Source organism: Zootoca vivipara, chromosome 12, assembly GCF_965207765.1.
Source record: "Zootoca vivipara chromosome 12, rZooViv2.hap1.1, whole genome shotgun sequence".
NCBI classification, from domain to species: Eukaryota; Metazoa; Chordata; class Lepidosauria; order Squamata; family Lacertidae; genus Zootoca; species Zootoca vivipara.
In genome coordinates this window covers 35393440-35419924 of record NC_142595.1, presented here as the reverse complement: position 1 = coordinate 35419924, position 26485 = coordinate 35393440, and the positions used below count along the sequence as shown (strand labels likewise).

At 46.8% G+C, this 26485-nt stretch overlaps 1 protein-coding gene across 3 annotated transcripts; it reads left to right on the top strand.

Moving 5' to 3' along the window:
- The first annotated feature begins 13969 nt into the window (after positions 1-13969).
- TMEM150B (transmembrane protein 150B) lies at positions 13970-25392 on the top strand. 3 transcript variants are annotated; one of them, XM_088655798.1, is made up of 7 exons: positions 13970-14085; positions 15694-15771; positions 18215-18274; positions 18921-18988; positions 21488-21615; positions 21953-22130; positions 23431-25392. In XM_088655798.1, the coding sequence occupies exons 1-7, from the start codon at positions 13970-13972 to the stop codon at positions 23628-23630; spliced, it is 828 nt and encodes a 275-aa protein (XP_088511924.1). In that variant the 3' UTR covers positions 23631-25392. The 3 variants fall into 3 exon arrangements, with proteins under 3 accessions (XP_088511924.1, XP_034992560.1, XP_034992561.1); XM_035136669.3 differs by lacking the exon at positions 13970-14085 and adding an exon at positions 14905-15043; XM_035136670.3 differs by lacking the exon at positions 13970-14085 and adding an exon at positions 14913-15177.
- The last annotated feature ends 1093 nt before the right edge of the window (positions 25393-26485 follow it).

The following is a 26485-nucleotide window of genomic DNA, read 5'->3' as shown; positions in this document are numbered from 1 at the left end:
AAGAACAAGAGGGTCCATGAAGCTTTAAAGATTTCTAAAATTTCACATAATATATTTGTCATTGGTATGAGCTTTCATGTGCATGCACACTTCTTCAGATACACTGAAACAGAAGTCACCAGACCCTTATATATAGTGAGAGGGTGGGGAGGGGTATTACTCAGAAGGGTGGTGGGAATGGGTGGTTGACTGATAGGTGTGAAAACCCATTGACTCATCAACAGGTTTTCACACCTATCAGTCAATCGCCTATTCCCACCACCCTTCTGAGTAATACCCCTCCCCACCCTCTCACTATATATAAGGGTCAGGTGACTTCTGTTTCAGTGTATCTGAAGAAGTGTGCATGCATACGAAAGCTCATACTAATGACAAACTTAGTTGGTCTCTTAAGGTGCTACTGGAATGAATTTTTTAATTTTGTTTCGACTACGCCAGACCAACACGGCCACCTACCTGTAACATAATATATTTAACAGTGTCATCAGAACATCACCAACATGCCATAGAAAGGGAGTGGTGTTAGGCATCTGAGATTTCTGACATGCCCTGTCAATCATGCATGGTTCAAATATTCACTTCACACAAGTCAATGATAATATCTACATATCCTTTTGTCAGGAAGTATTGTGTTTCAGGTAACACCTTCCTGGTATCTCTGGCAGGACAGGTAATGTCAGGTTTGGCACCTTAGAGGGGTGCTTGGTGTGTGTGGTGACACATCTGAAGGATTATAGCTGACTGTTCTTGTTGTTTAGTCGTGTCCGACTCTTCATAACCCCATGGACCAGAGCACGCCAGGCACTCCTGTCTTCCACTGCCTCCCGCAGTTTGGTCAAACTCATGTTGGTAGCTTCGAGAACACTGTCCAACCATCTCACCCTCTGTCGTCCCCTTCTCCTTGTGCCCTCCATCTTTCCCAACATCAGGGTCTTTTCCAGGGAGTCTTCTCTTCTCATGAGGTGGCCAAAGTATTTGAGCCTCAGCTTCAGGATCTGTCCTTCCAGTGAGCACTCAGGGCTGATTTCCTTCAGAATGGATAGGTTTGATCTTCTTGCAGTCCATGGGACTCTCAGGAGTCTCCTCCAGCACCATAATTCAAAAGCATCAATTCTTTGGCGATCAGCCTTCTTTATGGTCCAGCTCTCACTTCCATACATCACTACTGGGAAAACCATAGCTTTAACTATACGGACCTTTGTCAGCAAGGTGATGTCTCTGCTTTTTAAGATGCTGTCTAGGTTTGTCATTGCTTTTCTCCCAAGAAGCAGGCGTCTTTAAATCTCTCACTGCCTCCATTTCTTCCCCTTCTATTTGCCAGAGAAACAGTCAAAAGGCAAGCATCCCCAAACGTCGGCCCTCTAGATGTTTTGGACTACAATTCCCATCATCACTGATCACTGGTCCTGTTAGCTAGGGATCATGGGAGTTGTAGGTCAAAACATCTGGAGGGCCGCAGGTTGGGGGTGACTAGTCAAAGTGTTGCTTTTTAGTGAATTTCTAAGGATGACCTAACATTGTAGCAATATTGAGTAATATTATTACGTCCAATAGCTTGCAGAATGCACAGGGTGCTTACTCATGAGTAGCATGCAAAAATGCCCCCTCCATTCCGTGTCCATATCAACACCTGTGATTGGAGCTGCTGCCCTTTCTATCTCGGGTCTTAATTTGTGTGATTTGTTAATTTCTAAGCAGTTTTGACTGTGTGTAGCCTGCCTTGAGATTGCATGTTGCAGGGATGGCTGTAAATGGAAAAAATAACAAATTCTCTTTATCAAGGTCAGAAGAAATAGGTACAGTAATGCCAAACACCAAGCTACAGCCTTTAGATAAGTTAGAACCAAAAGCGGACAAACTATACCAAAAGAAGCATAACATGTCCACCACCAGAAGTTCTACCCGTTCCCTAATTCCTCATAAACCAAGAGTACATTATTCCCATATTATATGTTGAGCAAGGTTGCTAACAGTATGCCTTACAACAGCCCTGCAGTGTAGGACGGTTTTAATAGTGCAGATTGGGCTGAGGCTGACAGCAGTGTACAGCTACACACCCAGCAGTTTAGTCCAGTGCTACTGCACCCTTACGGCAAGTGTTTAATAACGATTGTGTTTTGATATTTATAAGATGGAAGCCACCTTGTATCACCTAGATAAAGAAAGACAATACATGTGTACAGGAGGTACGGCCTCGAAACGCATCTGCTAAATGCTAAAACTTCCTTGTATGCAAACCAGATTTCTCAGACCTGCGACAGACAATAAACAGCCAAATGCAATAAACAGACACTGTGTGCTACTACTGTGTATTACCAGTCCCGGAGTGACTTTCTTCCTGCCAAAATGGATGCATCACACACACACACATATCTAGGTATAACTCCTGCACGGTGCTGCACACCTTCCGGCATTTCACTCTAACAATCTTTAAACAAGGCCTTTAATTAAGACTGCGGGACAGAGATGGAACAGGTGCCCAAAAAAGGGTAGTGAGGGGGAGCGCAGAGCATTCCCCGTGGCCTAAATTCAAACAGCAGTGGCCTAAATTCAAACAGCAAACTACTCTCCATAGGACAGCCCTTTATTCAGAACCTGGCTGGTGGCTGGTCCAGTCTAAGTCTGATTTAAAGGCAAAGTGTCACAAGCAGGGACACCACACTGAGAGCAGGAGCACAGATCACCTGGACCAGTCTTCTCAACTATGGTGTGACATACCGTGTTTCCCCCTTTTTAAGACGTAGCCAAAATATAAGACATAGCAGGATTTCTAAGCAGTTGCGCGATATAAGCCATAACCCGAAAATAAGACATAGTGATAGACCCTTCCCCCCTCCCGCCAGCCAACTCCCCCCCATAAAAATCTCTCCCCATTTTACTGTCGCTCCAAAGACACGTATTTCTTTTAAAAGCTTGTAAAAATGCACCGTAGAGCCGTTCCTGCAGCCTCGTGATTCCCCCTCCCGTTTCTGTAAGCATTTTTTAAAATACCTGTAAAAGGATTCCAAAATATATTTTTTTTAGCTAGGCTGTGTGAGCTCTGCTTGCTTGGTGAAGAGGAGAAAAGTGGCATTTGCGGAGGGGAGAAGATGAAAGCACGAGGGAAAAAAGAGGGGCGATTGAAGACGCTGCCTTCCCCTTTAGGGAGAGACTCTGTGTGCGCGTCTCTCTCTCCCCCCCCCCCCCGCCTCTCTCTCTCTCTCACACACACACACACACAGCCCACCTCTCGCTTCCCCCCACCTTTCCCCCTTTTAATAGCCTTTTAAAAAGTGAGGATTCTTTTTTCTTTCTATTGCTTGTCTGTAGAGCTTCCCCTTTAAGGATTTGTACCGGTACCGGGATCGCTGCCGGTGGCGCAGTCCTTGCCTTGGGGATTAAGGACTTTCCCCTTCTCGCTGTTTAGGAGCTGCTAAACACTGCCCTACACCCTACACAAAAGTTAACATTTTGTGGGTAAGAGAAACACGGACGGGTTGTTAGGACCAGCAGATTATCTCACCCGGCTTTCTGCTGGCTCAATTGCTACTTAATTGCTACCATTTACCATCTTAATTGCTGCTCAGCTGGCTTCTTTGTTTTCTGCAGTATCTCAGCCGGTAGCCTCTTTGCTATCAGTGCTACAAAGTGCTACATTGTTGGAACTTTCGCTCTTAAGTCTTGGGCAGTTGGCTGGCTGGTAGAGATCCTTATTTGCTTTAGTATAGGCTACTGCTACGACTGCATCACACAGATAGATTCCATTATACTGTACTGGTTTAAATTTAAGAAGCTCCAGTGTAGCAGATTGCTATTAAGTGAGTCCCCACCTGGGAGGGGAGAGAGAGAGAGCAGCCCTTCGGAGGAGCTCCTTCCCTCCCTCACGAACATCCCAGGGCCGGGGAGAGAGGGCTGGGCCAGCGATGCACACACCTCCCTTCCCTCAGACTCCCTCTCATGGAGCTTGGTGGTGGCTGTTGCCCGTCATTTTCTTTCAGTCAAGAGTCCTGCCCCGCAGGGAGACAGGGAGCAAGAGGGGCACTGCTCCTGATGTAATAAAAATACCGGTAAGACATTCCCTGAAAATAAGCCACCCAGTGTTTTTTTGAGGAAAAAAAGTTATAAGACGGTGTCTTAAAATGTGGGAAAGACGGTACCTCTGTTTCAACTGTAGTTCTCTTTTCTAAACCTGCATCTAAATATACAAATTAACCCACCCACCCCTCTCTGAGTGTTAGACGACTCTCCTTTGGGCAATATGTAAGAGGCCAGACCAACACACTTCCCTTCATAGCTTTCCCGGCTCTATGGAAATTGCTGCTGGTGGTTTAACCCAGGTGGCGCTGTGGGTTAAACCACTGAACCTAGGGCTTGCTGATCAGAAGGTCAGCGGATCGAATCCCTGTGACGGGGTGAGCTCCCGTTGCTTGGTCCCAGCTCCTGCCAACCTAGCAGTTCGAAAGCACGTCAAAGTGCAAGTAGATAAATAGGAACCGCTACAGCGGGAAGGTAAACGGCGTTTCCGTGTGCTGCTCTGGTTCGCCAGAAGTGGCTTTGTCATGCTGGCCACATGACCTGGAAGCTGTACGCCGGCTCCCTCGGCCAATAACTTGAGATGAGCGCCGCTACCCCAGAGTCGGTCACGACTGGACCTAATGGTCAGGGGTCCCTTTACCTTTACCTTTTTACCTGGCAACTTGTCTTTAACCACTCACCTGGTGACAAAGAACTCAATGCATCCCCTCACAAAGCTACAGTTCCCAGAATTCCCTAGGAAGAAGGTTAAACCCCTCTGGGAACTGTAGTTCTTTGAAAGGAATAGAGGGCTCCTGGCGATTTTAGTACCCTGAACAAACTACAGTTCCCAGGCTTATTGGAACTGCAAGGGGGGGGAGCCATGACTGTTTGAAGTCAAGCAATCAGTGGTGGCTGGAGCCCACTGAGACTGGTAGGTCAGAAGGTGGAGAGGTCAACAGCAGGTGGAGCCAGAGACAACAGCAGAAAGACCCAAGTACCGTGTTTCCCCTTTTTTAAGACGTAGTCATTATATAAGCCATAGCAGGATTTCTAAGCAATTGCGCGATACAAGCCATACCCCGAAAATAAGACATACTGATAGACCCTTCACCCACTAGCAATAACCCCCCTCCTGCCAGCCAACTCCCCCCTTAAAAATCTCTCCCCATTTTGCTGTCGCTCCACAGACACGTATTTCCTTTAAAAGCTTGTAAAAATGCACCGAACAGCCGTAGCTGCTGGCTGCCGAAGCCTTGTGATTTCCCTTCCCCGTTTCTGAGAGCATTTTTTTAAATAAAAAGATCCAAAAATAATTTTTTTAGCCAAGCTGTGTAAGCTCTACTTGGTGAAGGGGAGAAAAGTGGGGTGGGGAGGAGATGAAGGCACGAGGAAGAAAAGAGGGGCGATTGAAGAATGCAAAGGCTGTTTTCCCTTTTAGGGAGAGACCTCCGTGCGCGCGTCTGTCTCTCTCCCCCCCCCTGCGTCTCTCTCTCTCTCTCTCTCTCTCTCACACACACACACACACACACACACACACACACACACAGCCCACCTCTCGCTTCCCCCCACCTTTCCCTAAATTCCCTTCCATTCAATGCACGTTGATTTCCTCTTAACGGGAATCTCCCGTGTCTGATTGTTGTCTCATTGCTTTTACCGGGCATAAAGCAGCCTTTTAAAAATCCTGCTGCAGTTTTCTTTCTACCTTATGCTGCTTGGTTGTCTGTGGAGCTGCCCCTTTAAGGATTTGTAAGTAGTCTGGATCGCAGTCCTTGCCTTGGGGACTTTTATTTATTTATTAAGGACTTTTTCCTTCGCTGTTTGCGAGCTGCTAAAAGGAGCTGCTAAACGCTGCTTTACACAAAAGTTAAACTGCCGGTCCTAACAACACGTGCTTCCTCACCTCGCTGGCTCAATTGCTTCTCAATTGCTACCATTTACCAAGTCAGCAATCTTAATTGCTGCTTAGCTGGCTTCTTTGTTCTCAGCAGGTAGCTTCTTTGCTATCAGTGATAGCACTGCAAAGTGCTATGTTGTTGGAACTTCAGACAGTCTTGCAGTCTTGGGCAGCTGGCTGGTAGAGATCCTTACTTGCTTTAGGTATAGGCTACTGCTAGGACTGTATCACACAGATAGATTCCATTATACTGGTTTAGATTTAAGAAGCTCCAGTGTAGCAGATTGCTATTAAGTGAGTCCCCACCTTGGAGGAGAGAGAGAGCAGCCCTTCGCGAACATCCCAGGGCCGGGGAGAGAGGGCTGCACCAGGGACGCACACACCTCCCTTCCCTCAGACTCGTAATAAAAATACCGGTACCAGTAAGACATCCCACCAAAAATAAGCCACCCTGTGGTTTTTTGAGAAAAAAAAGTAATAAGACGGTGTCTTAAAAAGGGGGAAACACGGTAATTCTAGTTTTGCCTCCAAACCTCCTTCCTGCTGAATTCTAGGAAGGCAGCACTGAGGAGGAGGAGGAGGAAGCTGGAAGGCAGTACCACTCCCTGGACTGGATGTAAGTAAGAACCCAAGGGGGGGTAGGCGCTGGCCAAGGGCAATTGCCCAAATGGACAAGCCTCCCCTGACTTTGGCTGGGGCAATGCAATGGCAAAATACAAGGCATTTCTGGGACATTTTATGCTACACAGGTGGTTTCTTGTTTCCAGAAGGAAATGAGAAATGGTAACTGACTAAAGTTTGGGGGGGGGTGTTATGGAGGCGACAATTTGTAACCATGTTCTAGGAGGACTACCCTGTAGGTTTACTTATATGTAATCTGTGCAATGAAAAAATGTACTTGGGGTAAGTGTCTTCTTACCCCAGAAAACTGGATGGAGGTTTGGGTGTTCAGAAATGCTTTTAATGAAACAAATAAATGACAACTCAGAAGGAAGTCCTGTTGAAATCTGTGGGGCTTACTCAAAGGTAAGTGAATATAATATTGCAACCCTAGATATCTAGTTATCATTCGTCCCTCTCTCTCTCCCAGCCCCACCTAATGAACCATTTCACTAACAACATACCAGAAGTTTCTTCCCCCTTTGTCTGTTAAATGTTCTTGGAATAGCAATCGAAACCCTGCTGTTTGCAGATGGTCTTTTCTCTCTGACAAATTTAGCTTCTTCCTCCAAAACTGGGGCTAAGTTCAAACCTGGATTTCTCTTAATATCCTGTACATTTCCCAATAAAGTAAGTTGCTAAAAGCCAAACGAAATTCATTCCACAGAGCATCAAGAGACTTCAAAGCAGGGCAGGTTTTCAGTGCAACCTGTTACAGTCATACCTCGGTTTAAGTACGCTTCGGTTTGAGTACTTTCAGTTTAAGTACTCTGCGGGACCCGTCTGGAACGGATTAATCCACTTTCCATTACTTTCAATGAGAAATTTCGCTTCAGGTTAAGTATGCTTCAGGTTAAGTACAGACTTCTGGAACCAATGGTGTACTTAAACCGAGGTACCACTGTACTGTGTTTGTGTCTGTAGTTTTGCCTTCAAGTGATGTCAGAATATACAGTACCTCGACATCCAAATAACTCGACTTCCGAAGGTTTCGACTTACGAAGTCAACAACCCCGGAAGTCTTTTCGCCACGCGCAGAAGCGCAAAACCGCGCATGCGCAAAACGGGCACTTCGACAACCGAAGACTTTGACTTATGAAAAGCACCGCTGAACGGGATTTGAGAAAAGTTTGGGATTTGAGAAAAGAATGTTAAATGGTTATTCATGTCCCAAGATGGCCTTAGGGGAGCTCTTTGACAGAATACGGTTTCACTATAAACAGAGGGTCTGGAATGTTTGGAATGAAAAAGCCATCAAAGTTGGGGGAAGGCAACCCACCCCTCCTCTTCTAACTAGAGGGAGGATGCTGTGCGTATGAGAGAGAGAAGGAACAACAAGAGTTTTGATTATAATCAATGGCTCCCCTTAATCCCATGTTTTACCTTCATGGTTGGAGACAATCTCGATTCTGAATACCAGCTTCTGGAAACGATAGGAGGAGAGAATGCTTGCAGGATTCCCACAGGCATCTGGCAGGCCACTGTGAGAACAGAATCCTGGACCAGATGAGCCACTTCCTTGATCCAGCATTACTGCAGCTGAAAATTAATCACATCTGCGTTGACACCCGCTTACTCTGCCAGCTTCAATCCAAACTGAGGAAAAGAACGACCTAGCTGTGTTTTAAGCCAGTAATGTGTACACAAGTTCTTCTTTCTGGGACCCAGAAAAAAAAACTTGATTGAAGTGATATGTATTGATCTTTTTAATAATAATAATAATAATAATAATAATAATAATAATAATAATACATAGATCTCCCCACCCAGCTCTATCTATGCACGCACGCTCCTTTCAGGATTACATCTGCACTATGAATTTGTGTTCTCAACCCAGCTTTGATCTGAACCGAGGAAAAAAAGCAGCCCAGCTGTGTTTTCAGCCGGTTAGGATGCGCACACAACAGCAAAGTATTCAGCATGCACCCCTCTGAGAATTTTTGTCCCTGACTGGCCCCATCTACTGGAAATTGGAGGAAACAGCTGAAGAGAGAGCTCTTTTGACAGTGAGCCAATGAACTACAAGGATGAAGTGAGAGAGGCAAACCCACAGTCCAGCCCCGTAAAGATTGTAAAAGCCCCCCCCCCCAAATGGAGCATTTCTGGAAAGGGGGCTCATTTGCAGGAAGCTTGCCTTGGCCATGAACACCTGAACCAACCACTGCCAGAGACAGAGCCTCCCCGCCTCTTTTCCCAGGACCACAGGAGGGTAACTATGTTCTTTAAGAAATACACTGTTTTCTTTAAATTAAAATGGTCATGATGTGCCCCTGACAAAGCCTACTGCCTTTATGCGCGGCAATGGAGCTGGGCACCCATATAACCGTATGCTTTTTTAACAAGGAATGTAGTGGTGGATTATCCCTAAGTATAGGGATGCGGGTGGCGCTGTGGGTTAAACCACAGAGCCTAGGGCTTGCCGATCAGAAGGTCGGCGGTTTGAATCCCCGCGATGGGGTGAGCTCCTGTTGCTTGGTCCCTGCTCCTGCCCACCTAGCAGTTCAAAACCACGTCAAAGTGCAAGTAGATAAATAGGTACCACTCTGGTAAACGGCGTTTTTGTGCGCTGCTTTGTTTCATCAGAAGCAGCTTAGTCATGCTGGCCACATGACCCAGAAGCTGTCTGCGGACAAACACTGGCTACCTCGGCCAGTAAAGTGAGATGAGCGCTGCAACCCCAGAGTCGTCCGTGACTGGATTTAACGGTCAGGGGTCCCTTTACCTTTTTATCCCTAAGTATGGGAATTCACCGCAAGAGTTTTTGATAATTAAACTAAAGTAAAAATCAAAGTGTAGTAATTCAGATATTTTAAATCAGTTGTTTCCTCCTTGTATTGGTGACCATGCCTTCAACTGCACCAGAATTTTCAGATCTTACTTAGTGCAGACATTAATATTTATCTTAATGCCGTGGGAGCAAACCACACTTTTGGTCTGGTTTGTAGGCAACCCTACAGGTGACAGAAAATGCATGGGGGATTGATGGAGGGGGAGATGTCTCTGAAAAGTTTGTTCACATTCAAGGTATCAACGGAGCACCAGTTCTCTCCTTACAGAACATTAGATGTTATAAAGCTAGGTAGCTTTATTTGGAGGACTTTACAGAGCAGTGTTTGGGGGGACAATGAAAAGCTGAAGTAAATACAATTTCCAGTGGGCTAGGTGTGTTAGTCTCTTGCAGCAAAAGCAACGAAGACTTCAGGCACAAAGCAACAAATTCATTATGGCATCAGCTTTCTTCAATGACAGTCTACTTCTTCTTCTTCTTTGGCGATCACTTGTAGCCGAGTAAGATTGTCTTCCATAAACACAGTTTTAACAATGGGTCTGTAAGTGACTGTGGAGGCCAATTCTGGATCCACACATCCTTCCACAGTGGGGACATTGGTTTCCAGGCGGGTGTTGATCACGGTGTGGATTTGCCAAGCGTGCCTTCCTCTTAGCACATGTCTCCCTTGCGTCCTGTGTTCGAGCGTCTTCAAAGCCCATGACACCTTTGGTAAAGGCTGTTCTCCAACTGGAGCGCTCGCAGGCCAGTGTTTCCCAGTTGTCAGTGTTAATACTACATTGTTTTAGATTTGCCTCTTTTGTTGACCACCAGCATTACGCTTTCCATTTTTAAGTTTGGAATATAGTAGTTGCTTTGGAAGACGATCATCAGGCATCCGCACAACATGACCAGTCCAACGAAGTTGATGTTGAAGAATCAACACCATCAGATGGACAGCCATAGCCTAGCATTCGCTTTTGCATGCAAAAGATCTCAGTTTTCAATGTTTGGTATCTCCAAGCAGGCCTGGAAATATCTCCGGTCAGTAGAAAATCCTGACCTAGATGGACTCAATATAAGGCAGCTTCCTCCGTTCCTAAAAAAATAGAAATGTGGGTCTTTTAAAGACACCAAAAGGTTGTTGTTGCTTTAACATAAACACAGTTGCAGACCCCTGACTGCATCAGAAGCCAGCTGTTCAGGTTATACAGCCATTTGCTTCCTGGGCCATAAAACACACCATCCTAGTGATTTGGACCCTTAGCCCTTCTGGTATGTTGAATGGGGGCAAATGCCCCAGGCCTCAGACATGGAGGGCCCTGCACCTTGAGAAAAACAACACTCTCAAATGAAAGGCGGGTCCTCAGCTGACCATGCAGCCCCTAGGCTTCACTGAGTCTTAAAATAAGTCCTGCCCATGGGTCATAAAATAGGTAATAAAACCAGTTGGCTACAGGCATTCTTAGACCAGGGCAGTGTCTCAGCAGTACGTGCTGATCTAGTGACTCCAAATTCCTAAACAGGTAGGTAGCTGTGTTGGTCTGAGTCGAAGCAAAATAAAAAAAATTCCTAAAGTAGCACCTTAAAGACCAACTAAGTTTTTATTTTGGTATGAGCTTTCGTGTGCAAGCAAGTGTATCTGAAGAAGTGTGCATGCACACGAAAGCTCATACCAAAATAAAAACTTAGTTGGTCTTTAAGGTGCTACTGAAGGAATTTTTTTTATTTTGCTCCAAATTCCTAAAGTGAGGATTCTCAGCAAAACCCATGGGAACCAGAAGGTAGGATGATCTACTGCAAATAATCTCAATGTATCCCCTGCCTGCGGACGCAGGTGGCGCTGTGGGTTAAACCACAGAGCCTAGGGCTTGCCAATCAAAAGGTCGGCGGTTCGAATCCCCATGACGGGGTGAGCTCCCATTGTTCGGTCCCTGCTCGTGCCAACCTAGCAGTTTGAAAGCACATCAAAGTGCAAGTAGATAAATAAGTACCACTCCGGCGGGAAGGTAAACGGCGTTTCCATACGCTGCTCTGGTTCGCCAGAAGCGGCTTAGTCATGCTGGCCACATGACCTGGAAGCTGTACGCAGGCTCCCTCGGCCAATAAAGTGAGATGAGCGCCGCAACCCCAGAGTCGGTCACGACTGGACCTAATGGTCAGGGGTCCCTTGCCTGACCCTGCCTTACACAGCTGTTTGGAGAGGAACATATGGCCTCCTCCAACTGGAACCAGAATTGTGCAGATATTGCAACTGTCAGATGGTTCTGGCATAATGCCCTTTTGCAAGCCTTATTTTTTACTAAATCGGTGCTCTCTGAACCAAGCATTTGTGATCAAAAGTATTGGTTGGTAAGTGCTTCCCTCTAGTGGTGAAAGAATGAGCTGCACCTTTACAAATATTACGCCTTTTCTAACAAGAAGGCTGCTCTGTCTGCCCAACTCTCCTTTTAGATTTTAAGCTAGTAGCAAGCATTTCCTCCTGGATTTTAAAGTGATTTCCCCACAAAAACTTAAAAGTGTACTTCTCTTGAAAAAAATAAAAAATGGCGTCCTCCTGCTTAAACACAACTTTCACCAGTGTCTGCTATATATATTTTTCTCCTGTTAAACCTCTTGACACTGAATTTTATCTGTAAGCCACCTTGAGTCAGGGGAAAAGGCAGGATACACACAAATACATTTAATCTAGAGGACACCAAGTTGCCAAAGATGAGGATAAAGTACAGTGGGACCTCTGGTTGAGAACTTAATTCATTCCGGAGGTCTGTTCTTAACCTGAAACTTTCTTAACCTGAGACACCACTTTACGCTAATGGGGCCTCCTGCTGCCACTGCGTCGCCAGAGCACAATTTCTGTTCTCATCTTGAAGTACAGTTCTTAACCTGAGGTACTATTTCTGGGTTAGCGGAGTTTGTAACCTGAAGTGTTTGTAACCCTAGGTACCACTGTATAGAAACAGTCATTTTTACTGTGCTCTTAATCAAGGAGAAACTAGTCTAATCCTGAATAATGTAGCATTAGTGGGGAAGAACTGACAAAAGATACCTCCTAACTCCCAATACAACTTGAATAAAAACCATTTGCTTCCCTGTTTCGATCGATTCCACTGCTAACGCTGCCCATTTCACAGATTGTTCTTTTGTGCTACAATTGTTGAAATATCCGTAAGTAAACAAACATAGCAAGGCCGGGGGGGGGGGGAGTTATCCAGATTCCTTCGTTGCCTTTAGCCTCTTGTCTCTGTCACTCTCAGCATCTGTTAACAGAAACTATGTCAATTTGCTCAGTGACTCATCTACCCACCTTCTCCGACAACAAAGCAAAAAAATGCCCACGTACAGAATCATTCGGCGCATCTTCCATTGCTGCATTGATCCTTGCAAACGCCCTGGCAGTCTCTCCTGCTGTTTGTCTATGTTAGGGCTCTCCAACGATTATCTCCCTTTCTTTCAGAGGAATCAATCTATACAATTATTATTGTATTGAGCTGAACATTCAGGCTTTCAGTTGGGGGCTGGGGGGGAGGGGGGAAACTGCAATCCTTTCCTTCTTCGCTTTGTCGGCTATCATTGAGTTTTTAGTATTTCCACAACTCAAGGAATACCTTTTTTCAGGCCTCAGTCTTATAAACGCCCTTCCCAGGAGGACTGGCAAAAAGTGAGCAGAGAAATGGAGGAAACTCTTACCTTTGTGTAACCGTTCACGTTCCGGCTCTGCTAGTGGTCTCTCCATTCTCAGAGTGGTTTGACAGTCAATTAAACAGTCAGTTTACAAGGGGCTTTGGGAATGGTAGCTCTGTATGGGGAATAAGGGTCTCCTAACAACTCTCACCCTTAACAAACTATACTTCCCAGGATGCTTTGAGGGAGGAAGCCATGACTATTTAAAGTGGTATCATAGTGCTTTAAATGTATGGTGTGAATGTGGCCCAAGCCTAGCATCCTGTTTTCATGGTGGCCAATCAGATGCCTACGAGAGTCATGTGGGCTGGACATGAGCAACTCTCCCACACATGAATCCCAGTACTGCAGGAATTGCATCTAGCCATATGGGTTTTCTGTGGACTCCCATTCAGCAGTAAAACGTGAATATTCCTGGGTTAAAGCGCCAGGACAACAACAACAACAACAACCTGGACGTGGATCTGGAAAGTCCGGATTTGTGCCTAGAAAGTGCAAAGGAAATGTAAGTGTGGATGAGCTCTTTGCAGACGGCACCAAACTGGGATGGGTAGCTAATGCCACAGAAGACTGAATCTGGATTCAAGATGATCTTAACAGATTGGAGAACTGGGATCCAAACTAGCAAAATGAATTTCAATAGGGAGGTTCTGCACCTAGCCAGAAAAAACTACCTGTCATGGATGCTTGAGATGAGATTCCTGCATTGCAGGGGATTGGACTAAATGACCCTCAGGGTCCCTTCCAACTCTACAACTCCAATCCCCTTTTAACACTGGCCGGGTCAGCAGCCACCCCTACATCTTTCAATAGCAGATTCCACCATTTTTGCATGCGGGGGAACCCTCCCCATGCTGTCACACAAATCACCATAGCCCATTGTTCTCAGGCCAAGCAGAGGTTCACTTCACAGGTTATAAAATACGGCAACCGGCAATTTTTTCTTTTCATCCTCAGGTCATAAAATGCTTTGCGATACCTGCTTGCCCAGGACAGCCTGCGCAGGACTTCCACGAGCCCTCTTCCAGTTCCGTAAGGTCATGGTCCCTAGAAAGTTGCCAAAGAACTTCTCGGACCTCAGGTAAGCTACATTGGCAACAGGTGAACTTACCTTGCAGCCGGCAGACTAATATTAGACACAGCTGCATCAGTGGCAATGGAACTGATGCTGCTGAAGCAATAGGTCCATCCATCCCAAGACTTTTTACTGCCAGAGGTACAGAACAAGATGCTCCTCTCTTCTCTTCTTTCAAGACACCACTCTTCCAGAATGTCACTGTGGATGTGTTGACCTGATTCCAACTCCTGGCAACCTCACCATAACCCGGGAATCTTCTCTCCTGGTTCCCACAAGTTCACTCCTCTAATCCTATACTCCCAGATCTCATCTCCCTCCCTCTTCCTGCCTGACTACCTTTTTATTAATATTGTGCTTCCATGATAATTTGTGCTCAGTACGGCGGTTATGCACGATACTGCTTTCAATAATAATTGCGCTTGCAGAAGTTTCAGGGGGGGGGTACTGCTTCCCTTCCTAGCAGCACGCACCCCATAACTTCCTATTGAAACCCTGCAGCCTTTCAAGACCAATGCAGATGGCTGCAGTTCTCGTTCTCTCCCTTTTGTGGCGCTATAGTGCAGGAGTGCCTCTGCAGGTGGCAATAAATGCGGTAAAGTTGATGGAGCATCGCAACTGATATACAGTGGTACCTCAGGTTACAGACGCTTCAGGTTACAGATTCTTCAGGTTACAGACTCCACTAACCCAGAAATAGTACCTTGGGTTAAGAACTTTGCTTCACGCCGCCGAGTGGTCCCTCTTTCTCCAAGCGCCATCTGTGTGGCGGCAGAATGGCACGCCTTGGGGACAAAAGTCACAGGCAGATAGCGCCCTCACAACGCCCTTTGCCCCATCCCAGAGATGGAGTTGGGGCAGGTTTATTGGAAGGACCGCTGGCACACTAACCTTGCTACCTGCTAGGGAGAAAGACGTGCTCCTGAGCGGAGGAAAAAGGACACAGCTAGCAGATAATTTCTGGGTAAGGAACCCCTTCGATATTCCTGAAGACTCAGAAGGGAAACAGAAACCAAAAACCTTGATTCTCAAACTCCCTGCTCGGAAGCCCCACAAGGAAGCCCCCAGTTGCAGCTGCGCAGTATAATTTGCAGCCAGGTCAGTGCCAGTCTCCAAGTGATGATGTAGCTAGGGTGTTGCTCAGATTGTGGGGCATTTCCCCACCTTCCCATGGACTTTTCCTTTAAAATCTTTTGCTTTGATTACTGGCAGGAGCTCAGCCCTGCTGGGTGGTGGCTGAGTGAGAGGCGTGGCGGGGGAAGTTTATTAGTATACCATTAGCAGAAGTCGTTCTAGTGTTGTTTGTTTTAATTCCTGTAGCGCAGAGCAAGGCAATGAGGAGCAATAAGGCCCCTTGGATACAGCAGTTATCAAGGGCTTAGCCAGAGAACCCAGGAATCCTGGCTTTCTGTGATCTAACCGACTTCCCAAACCACCGAAATTTTAGGATCCGGCCTTTCTGCTCTTTCAAGCCCACCAAATCACAATGGGTCCCTAGAGTCCAGGGATCTGGTCTCCTCCCCAGGCTTCTTTCAGCTTTATCCCACCCTGTTCCCAAAGAACTCAATAATCTCTGGCTGTTCTTGATGGTTTCCTTATATTTTTCGCCTTTAGGTCTCACGCCACCATGTGGCTCTGGGCTCTCCTTCCTGTGCTCCTAGCTGTAGGAGGTATTGTCGGCTTCTGGGTTGTGTGAGTAACAATAAGTAAAACCGAGTGGGTTGACTCTCAGGTGGGGTGCGGGAGTGTGTGTGTTTGTGTGCTTTAAGCCCAGCAGTGATAGAGCTGGATACTGGGAAATGGGATCATGTCAACTCCAATCTGGTACATATAGGGAGAGCATGGCTCAACGGAGAACATCTGAACTTAAGAAGCTGCCTTATACAGAGTCCGTCCACTGCAGGGTTGTCTGCTGTGACTAGCAGTGCTTCTTAAATGTCTCCTATGGAGGATCTCTCCCAGCCCTACCTGGAGACACCGGGGATTGAACCTGGGAACTTCTGCATACGAGGCAGAAGCTTTGTCCCTGAGCTAAGCTTCAGTGTTCCATTGCTGGTGGCTCCAGGTGAAAGGATCAGGTCACAGATGATAGAATTGGCCGCTCTTTGAGATCCTGGAGAGTTGCCATCAGTCATAGTATCTAATACTGGGGATGATGGATAAATAGTTGGGCCTGGTGCAAGACAGGTTTTTTGTGTTCTTTTTGCAATACGAGATCATTACAATCCAGCAAAGTTTTTCCCTGCCTGCAGGTCAAATTCCTAGTGGAAAAGGGGACTTTGTTCAAACAGTGCAAGGTGCCAACGTGGAACTGACCCCTTTAACAGCATTTGATCTGCAGCAATTGGCAGCTGATTGCAACTTCGCTTGCTGAGATCCGCACACCAAATATCTATTTTAAAGGGACAAGAGCTTTCTCTTTCCTCTTCTTTTGCAAGCTGGCAACCGTACAGTGACACACGCCTAGCTCGCTAACCTTTCGCCAGCCAGCTTGGTCACCCAGATGCAAAGGATCTGGACGTCTGTGCTGCTGCTGTTTTTAAAGTCGTGTAATCGTAACAAATGCTTGCCAACTCGGCTAGCTGCCTGAATTTCATCTGATGTGCAGGTGTTGCAAAGAGCATATGACAAATCCTGCTGGATCAGGCCAGCGGCCCATGTAGTCCAGCATCCTGTTCTCACAGGGGGCAACCAGATGCCCGTGGGAAGCAGGGCATTGAGCAGGAGCTGAGCACAAGAGCCCTCTCTCCTCCCGTGGTTCCCAGCAACTGCTATTCAGTAGCGTTACCATGGCTAGTAGCCATTGATTTGGCAGCACATGCGCTTTGTGCCACAGGACAAAATGTGCAGAGGTTTAGTTAGGGGGAGCAGCCTTTAATTTCTAACGAGGCACTGCCCGGTCTACTGCTCCCCTCTACTCCCAGGTGCTTGGAGGGTAGCTCTGTAGCTGTCTCTTCCCCCCCCCTCTGTTTTGCACACTAAAACAGCAACCACCCACAAGCCTCCAGGATTCTCTCTTTGTAAGGAAACTGCCCCATGAACTCTGGGGCACTTTCAGATGAATTGCGTGTTCGCTCTGATTTGTTTGCAGGGAGATGAGAGGATGTTGGCTATTTAACAAGCATTCAGTTGGAGGTTAGGTGATGTTGCGTCAAAGGAAGTGTCCTCACCCACTTTCCTTATTGCAAAAAGGCCCATCTTTGGGGGGGGGGGTAAAGCAGACAGTCTGGAGGCTCTGTGTGTGTGTGTGTGTGTGTGTGAAGAATGAGCAACTGTTAAAGTTTTATCATTAAGATAGTTTGCCAGGTTTTCCTAAACAATCAGTTATAGTAGAGAAGTGCAATACAGTGGTGCCTCGCTAGACGAATTTAATTCGTTCCACAGGTCAAGTCGTATAACGAATGCATTGATTTTTATTTTTTTGCCCATAGGAATGCATTAATTGAATTTCAATGCATTCCTATGGGAAACCGAATTCGTCTAGCGAGGCAACCTCCGCTTGAAAAATCTCTCTGTTAAGCGAAAAATTCGTCTTACAGGGCATTTGTCTAGCGAGGCACCACTGTACATACTGGGTTTCTCCAAAAATAAGACACCGTCTTATATTTATTTTTCCTCAAAAACACATGGTGGCTTATTTTCAGGGGATGTCTTATTTTTTTAAATTAAGTATGGTACAGTTTAACCTACAAGGTTAAACTGCCTATCACCATGGCTTATTTTCGGGGTATGGCTTATTTTCGGAGAAACACGGTAATAATAAAGGAAGGAAATTTCTTCAAAGGTGGGCTTTGTTTTTACATGTTTGGAATGGCAATGTACATGTTTATATTTTCCCTTATAACCTATGCCCTGTACAGCACTTTAGAGATTTGTTGTTGTTCTGCTGCCCCTTTTCTCCTTCATGTGTCATTTCCTCGCTTCCTGCCCCCCCTCTTTTCTTCTTTTTTTATTGACAAGCAAGCTTGTTTGATGAAGAACAGTCTTTGTAATGATATAGTATTATTTAAAAATAAAATAAAAAACCAGAGACTAAGTGTGTGACAGAGTATAATTTAAACTTATTGGGAATTTTGAAAAACAAGCGTTAGTTTGGCAACTCCAGCCAATTAATGAGATTCCCCCCCCCTTTCAGGTATGCCATGGCTGTTGCAAACGGATCTGTAAACATCACAGAAGCTTTTCCATATATCAGGTATGGCTTGACTGGGTTTCTGAGAGTCTTCCAAACCCCACCCCCCCAAAAAAACACCCTTCTCTAGCTTCCTTCTGTTCAGGAAGTCAAGTTATTCTCTGTATTGAAGAGAATCCTTTTGAGTGACAGCCTCAAATCTTGTGGAACAGGTGGGCCATAGCCAACCTGATGTTCTCCAGGTCTTCTGGTCTACGACTTCCATCGGACCCATCCAAAATGGCTTTGGGGTGTGTGCTGGGGAGGATGTACCACTGTGTCCTTCACTTCAGGTGGCAAGAGGGCCTGGACCAGGAGAAGGAGGGAATATTGCCCCATCCAGGCCTAACTAGACTACCCAGCAATCGGTGTGCATAATTTTCAGCCCCAGGACTCCCCCAAACACACATTTGGAGACCAATCTCTCTCTCTCTTATTTTATACTCTACCCTATAAATGGATGGTAGCAGTGCAGCTGTGCTGTGACCCACCTTGGATGAGGCTGCAATCCAGGAGTGGGTCCCACCACACTAGCTGAGGAGGGCCAATGAACTAGGGTTGTTTCTGTGTATTGAATTGCTTCTATTGATAGGCAGGGGGAAGTCTAAGGGGGTAGCTTCTAAACTCAGCTGTAGTCTCTATGAATTTCCCGCCTTTTGTCTTCCTCCAGTACATGCGGCTCCTCCCCACCCCAGAGCTGTGTCTTTGGTCAAGTTCTTAATCTTGGAGCTTTTCTAGGTAAGCCCTGTCTCTCTTGGTCTCTTTTCTTTTGCGGCCATGTGCCTCCAATGGTCCATATTTAATCAGGGACAGCCCTCACCTTTTAGTTCAGGAGCAGGGAACATTTTCCTGGTCAAGGGCCACATGCCTTTCTGGGCAACCTTCCGGGGCTACTTGCCAGTGGTGGGTGGGGCCGTGGGCAAAAGTGGGTGGAGCAACTAATGCAAATGTTACCTCTGGTACAGTAGGCTGGTTTCTACAAAGATTCACACACATCTCTCTCTATGCTCCATCCAAGTGGCATTGTCCGAGTGCAAGGGTGCCTCCTAGCCAAGCAAAAACACTCATGGAAGATGCAAAGCCAAGCTGATGAGGGGCTGGAGAGGGAGTGTGGCCTGAGGAGAGTCTTGAGAGCCAGATAAAGAGATGAGGAGAATCTCTTGAGCCAGATAAAGAGATAAGGTGCATGCTCTAGTTATCCTTTGCTTGGACTACTGCAATGCGCTCTACGTGGGGCTACCTTTGAAGGTGACCTGGAAACTGTCTGCAATTAATCCAGAATGCGGCAGCTAGACTGGTGATTGGGAGTGGCCGCTGAGACCACGTAACACCGATCTTGAAATACCTACATTGGCTCCCAGTACGTTTCCGAGCACAATTCAAAGTGTTGGTGCTGACCTTTAAAGCTCTCAACGGCATCGGTCCAGTATACCTGAAGGAGCGTCTCCACCCCCATTATTCTGCCTGGACACTGAGGTCCAGCGCCGAGGGCCTTCTGGCGGTTCCCTCACTGTGAGAAGCCAAGTTACAGGGAAACAGGCAGAGGGCCTTCTCGGTAGTGGCACCCGCCCTGTGGAACGCCCTCCCACCAGATGTCAAAGAGAAAAACAACTAGCAGACTTTTAGGAGACATCTGAAGGCAGCCCTGTTTAGGGAAGCTTTTAATGTTTAATAGATTATTGTATTTTAATGTTTTGTTGGAAGCCGCCCAGAGTGGCTGGGGAAACCCAGCCAGATGAGCAGGGTATAAATATTAAATAATAATAATAATAATATGAGGAGGGTCACATTTGTCCCCTGAGCCTGAGAGTCATTCCTCTCCCATTTTAATTCTTAGCTCTGGTCAATAGCTGTCCATATTTCTGTCTGTGGAGGATGCCCAGTTAGGATGGTGTTGGTGCGGCAGCTGCATGTGTGGAGGGGAACAAATGCCATGTTAGGGATTCATTGGGGAAGGAGTTGAAAAGAAAACCACCAGGCCTGTAAGCCCTTTAAACCAGTGGTTCCCAACAGGTGGTCCGGGGACCCCCAGGGGTCCGCGAGCTATGCTAGAGGGGTCCGCAAGATGCTATTAAAATATATATATTAAATATATTTCATATGATAACAGATTTTTTGTTTTGGCCGCTTCCTGCATGAGCAGAGTCTAGCGCAAAACTAGAATTAGATAGAGGCAGTAGTTCTGCTGTATGCCGTTAGGTGGCGCTTTACAAACACTACTGTTTTGCAAAGAGGCAGTGCACGCATTCTACTAACGCTCACCTCCCCAAGATGCTTTGCGTGCGTCGGCTTCATTTGTGCGCTACTGCGCAGGTACCCTGTCTTCTCCATTCCCCTCCCTCCTCCCTGGCGCGTGCTGCCTCTTTGCAAAACAGTAGTGTTTGTAAACAAAGCGGTGTTTTTCGCGGAAGCTACAGTTCGTGTAGTTAAAAATGGACCGTTGGTTAAAAAGTGGTTCGTTAAAACGACAAAGGCCTACAGATGAAGAGGAAGATAATGCATTTGATGTTCAAGCAAGTAAGTCAGTGACTCTCGAACCGATCTTGTCAGTGTCCATTGAACCTAAATTGTCGGCGTCCCTTGAACCTAACCCTTCCAAGATCATTGTTAAGCTTACTGGAAAAATTAGATTAGGAATTAGATTTAGGATTAGGAATTAATGGGGGTCCTTGTCACAATAGCGGCTCGATGAGGGGTCCTCGAGAAAATTTTGTTGGAAACCCCTGCTTTAAACAAATCTGTGCTGCAACGACACTTCGGGAGATGCACCTAAAACAAGATATTGTAGTCCTGTGTAAGGTACCATCGAAATAACGGTGGGATTGGAGAAACTGAATCATGAGGAAAGGTTGAGACTTTTTAGTCTAGGAAGAAAGGCCAGCGTGGGGGATATGATACAGGTGTACAGAATTATTATCATTGGGAAAAGTGGCTTGAGAGAGGCTTTCTCCCCTCTCTTATAATACGAGACCCCAAAGGGTTTTTGAGGATTCAGGGCAGATGAAAGAAAATAAGTTCTCGCCCAGCGCATAGTTGAAGTATGAAATTTGCTACCGCAGTATGTAATAACACCAGTTTGGATGGCTTTAAAAGAATATTAGGCAGATTTATGGAGGGAAAGGCTGTCTTCTGCTTTAGAGTCTGCCTCTCAATGACATGTATGGACCGTGGGGTGGCTCTGGGACAGCAAATGAAAGGGTGGATCTTATCAGGCTCAATAACTGACATCTCTTCCAGGCGTGGTGATCTGCTTTCTGAAATACCAACAGGTGCGGGATTACGGCTGTCACTCCCGTTTAAATCTAGTCGGGCTCATTTTCGGTCTACTCTGTGCCCTTGGGTCGTCTATTGTGGGCAATTTCCAGGTAAGATGGGGAGGGGGGTTGACAAGCCTTTCCTAAAAAGAGGAGGAGGTCTCAGTAGGGATGGTCCTCAAGTGACAGGGGTAGTCAGAAGAGGCCCACCCATCTTACCTATGCTAGGGATGGGGAAGCTTGTGGGGTATTTTTTGGGGGGGCGGTGTTGTCTAGGAAGTTTCCCGCACATCTTTACACACTTAAAAATAGCAATGGGGACGCGGTTTGTCTTAAAATTGGGGCTTGTGAATTTCATTGAAAGGGATTTCAATGAAGTAGAACATGAAATGGCCTTGGTGGGGTGGGATCTGCTCTGTTGATCTACTCTGTTCTCTTTCCCCTACAGGAAAAAAACCAAATAGAAACCCATTTAGTTGGGGCCTTCTTGGCTTTTGTGGTGGGCATCCTTTATTTCTGGGTCCAAACATTCCTGACCGACCGAGTGAAGCCGAGGCACGGAGGATGGTGGATCGGGCCCCTCAGATTCTCCCTCAGCTTTTGTGGTTCTGCCTTTCTCATTGCCAGTATCCTGAACTAGAGCGCCGTCTTTAAATATGCAGGAGGGGAAGTTGCAGGGTTTTTTATATATATATAAAGATCCATAGATCAGCAGCAGAGCATCTGCTTTGCATGCAGAATGTCCCAGGTTCCAGTCTCTCAGCATCTCCAGGTAGGGCTGGGAGAGATTCCCTGTCTAAAATCCTGGAGAGCTGCTGCCAGACTGTGTAGACAATACTGACCTGGATGGACCACCGGTCTGACTCAGAATTAGGCAACTTCCTGTGTTCTAAGGGAAGAGACAGGTATTATCTGCATTATAACAACATGAATCAGCTTGGGGTTAGTTGATGGATAGTGTGTTTGGGAGTTGAAGGGCACAGTTTCGCCTCTATTATCTGTTGCACCAAGTTGTAGTTTAGCCTCATTTGGGTTCTCTTTGATACAGAACTGGAAACACACTCACTCGCACCCTTAGGGACTGGCTTCAAGTGGTCCTGAAGAATTTTTTAAAATAATCTTAATATTCATTAGGAGCCCGGGCAGCCCAGAACCTGGGACTTTTCTGAGGCCGGTGCCTAGGGTTGCCAGACTCAATAGAGGACAGGACTTCTGTGCCTTTAATTGCCCTGCTCTCGTTTGAGTCTGGAAACCTTAAAGAGAAACCAGCAGACCCTTTGTTTAATTCAAGCAAAGGGTCTGCTGGTTTCTCTTTAAGGTTCAATTAAAGGCACAGAAGTCCTGTCCTCTATTGAGTCTGGCAACCCTACCGGTGCCAGGAGTTGGCATGGTCAGGCAAATGCCCTTACCCTGGCATGAGGCGACGGAGCAGATACCACTGGCAGCAGTTTCCTAGCTCTGTTGTTGCCTGTTTGCTCACCCACCCACTGGCCCAAGGGCAAATGAGAAGCAGCAACATCTCCCACTGTTGTCAGTGCTTGCTTGCCAGTTGTTTCCCAGCCAAGCTGGCGACAGTGGCTGTTAAGGAGGCTGCGGCCTACCAAATGCATCCTGTGAAAGAGTCCTGCCCCACATCCAAAACTAAGTGGAACTAGGTCTGGCCTTTCCTCAGTCTTGCCTAAGGCTGCATAATACACCGTGCATTTAAAGCACATTCCACCCCTTAATAATAAGAAGACCTGGGAGCTGTAGTTTAAGGGTGTTGGGAATTGTGGCTCTGTGAAGGGTAAACTACTGTTCCCAGGATTCTGGGGAGGAAGCTACGTGCTTTAAATGCATGCATGGTGTGTGTGCAACCTGTATCACTTTTGGGAACAACAGATGCGCCGGCTCTGCCTCCTTTCTCCTTGACTCCTTTAATCCCAGCGATTGTGCTCTTTTTCCTGAAGCTGAATTCTGAGGCCGCCTACTGCGAATGGGCCCTGGCCATGGTCCTCTTCCTTCTCTTTGGGCTCTTTGCAGTGGATTTCTGGAACATGGGGACCTGCTCAGTCCACGTCTATCACCAGCGGGCAGACCAAGCGGCTCAAGACACGCAGGCGTCAACGCAGACTCTCCCTCTCTGATACCTCCTATGGAAATGGGGGGGGGGGAGAGAGAGAGAGAATGGGTCTCTGTGAAGCTTTCCACACAGAGTTGGAATCCTTTTCCAGTGGGCCGGATCATGCCCCGCCATGTCCTCTGATGATAGCGAGTGAAGTAGTTCCCAGCTTTTCTGCTGGGGGAGGGGCCGTGTGGGACTCCCTACAGTCTGGGGTTTTTGGCCATTTTTGGAGAGTCTCCCTGACTCGTCACTCCTCATCTCAGCCAAATCTCCTCCTCGGTGCTCTTCATAACATTTAGCCACCGCCTTCTGCTGACTGAGTAGGGGCAGCTCTTCGCCTCCCCTCGCAAAAGGACCCACCAAAATCTCCTCTGCAAACCAGCATTTTAAAAGTGTCTTGTTTTATTTTCTGTTAGCGTCCTCCCGCTGGTGGCTGCAAAATCCCTGCCACCGCCAGTTCTTCATCTTACCCATCTCCACACCGCTGTGTATGAAAACCATAGTGAGGTAGAAGAGTCCTAGGCCCATCTTTGTGTGACGCACACATCAGCACCCGCCATTGGCTGATATGTCTGGGCCTTGCTTCCTCTGTTGCGTGGATGGGCCTAGTAACTCTTTGCAGCACAGATGGCTGTGAGGAGCCGTTCTCTCCTATGCTTCCCTCCACAGTAATATATGGGAGGGGAAGACAGCGAGACCAAAAAAAAAACACACCCCAACCACCTCCTCCACAGCCTGCTTTGGTGCAACGAATCTTGCTGCCACAGTCAACAGCCTGGTCAAACTGCGCGAGTTGCTTAGGCAGATTCTTACACCAGTTTAAACAGTATCCCGACATGGCGGTTGTGTCTTTCAACCACAGCCTCTACACACAGATGAATTGTTCGTTTCTGAAGCTGCTGGGTGGGTGGATAAGATGATATTGTGCCAGAAAGAATAGGTCCAGCTCCTTAAAGCTCTCACATACCTCTCCAGTCACTCATGTCCAGGCATCCCCAAACTGCGGCCCTCCAGATGTTTTGGCCTACAACTCCCATGATCCCTAGCTAACAGGACCAGTGGTTGGGGAAGATGGGAATTGTAGTCCAAAACATCTGGAGGGCTGAAGTTTGGGGGTGCCTGCTCATGTCCATGGATCCAGGTTCTTTTTCATCATGCTCTGGCAGAATCAACAACTATGTGTGTCCTTCCTCTTATGGAAAGGTAGGCACCTTTGCTCTCCTGTTAGGAAAGGTGTTGTATTATCCTATTATACAGATGAATAATGAAGTCTTGCCTTCCTTTTTTATGTTCCCAATGGGGGTTTGCTCAATCCATTCTTCCACGACTGGAAAAGTAGGTTCCTCTAACCTTAATGTGAGAAACTCTTTTTAAAAGCAAAAAAACCCAACCCTTCTTCTTTATCCCTTGCGAGGCTTTATTCTGGTATAGGAGCGCCCGAGACTCCTGCCTTGAGATTAAACGTTATTCCTAAATTATAGCTACGAACTGAACCTCCAGTCTAATTGCTTTCCTTTCCTGAGAAAGGACAGTTAATAAAGTGGAAGTACTGGGTAGCTAGTCGTAGAAGCACTTATTTCGTTGCCCTAAAATCAGGGCTGGCGTGGCAGGCTTGATACAATTCCAGTCAATTTACGTGCGGTGTTTAAATGAGCTGAAGACCACTGGCAAGTTCTCTGAGAAGATTCCTCAGAAGGCTTAGGGGACTTGGGGCTGAAAGGGTAAGAATTCTAGATTTGATCTAAAGACACAAAGCAAATACTTGTACTCAAGATGTGCCACAGAGGAAGAGAAGACATGTTTCATTGGGAAGCAGCTTAAATTCCCAGGGGAGTTGGAAAAGTGCAAAATTGCCATTTTTCTCGTACATTTGCCCCTACATCCCCATTTTCTCTCACGCAACATGGTCCACCTGCATGGGCAGCACCCAGTCTGCTGGCCCGTCCTATTGGCTTCAGTCAGCATGGCCCAATGGACAGAGAGAAGTCATTCAACAATCCCACCCCTGCTATACCCACACATGGGATACACAAAGCCCGTTTGCTCTGGGAACTCTTTCTGGCGTTTTCTTTCCATGTTGCTTCCTGTGCTAGCATTGCCCTTCCCTGAGAAGCAAGAGGGCTCCTTTACTTGCATGTTACCAGAGCCACATGGAAGCACCACCTGCAACTTTGCAGTAACACATGAACCAGGCGCTCCCCTCTCTCCCCCGCCCCTCCTTGCACCCAGGTTCATACACACTGACCACCGTCCAGCCACTTTTTGGCATACTGTGCACTAAACATCCCTTCTCTGCCATATGGACAGCACCTATCCTCGTATTCCCCACCGGCCACGCTTCTGTCTGCATTTATTCACACAACCGGCATGCTCTCATTTATGCAGAGCTCTCATCCCAGACTCGCATACCCACAGAGTCCTAAGCCCACTCACAAAACACGCTGCAGGCATAATTTCCAGGAGCCACAGTCGCTCTTTACACAACCAGCATCTCCATGCCAATATGGAAACTCACCTGATTTGAATAGGTCCCCACCTGCTGATGGCCTCAGGGAAGGCTTTGGCTGTTTACGCATCATTCGTTTAAAGCACATGACTTCCCCCAAAGAATCCTGGGAACTGTAGTTATGGGTGCTGGGAACAGCAGCTGAGGGGGGGGCAAACTATAGCCTCCAGGATTCTTCAAAGGGAAGCCGTGTGATGTAAATGTTTGGTGTTTCGTCAACTCTTAATCTCCCTTTTGGAGAATATGTGTGTGTAAAGGCCACCTTACCCTTGCACCATCCAGTATCATTGCACATGCTGGATCTATTCCAAGAAAGCCCTGTGAAGATGCACCCTTGACGTAACCAGAGCCATCACCCCCCAAAAAACAAC

Coding starts and splice junctions, on each gene's coding strand:
- TMEM150B (XM_088655798.1), top strand. CDS start 13,970: ATGCTTTGCGATACCTGCTTGCCCAGGACAGCCTGCGCAGGACTTCCA. Junction 14,086..15,693: donor AAGAACTTCTCGGACCTCAG/GTAAGCTACATT, acceptor TTTCGCCTTTAG/GTCTCACGCCACCATGTGGC. Junction 18,275..18,920: donor GAAGCTTTTCCATATATCAG/GTATGGCTTGAC, acceptor GTCTTCCTCCAG/TACATGCGGCTCCTCCCCAC.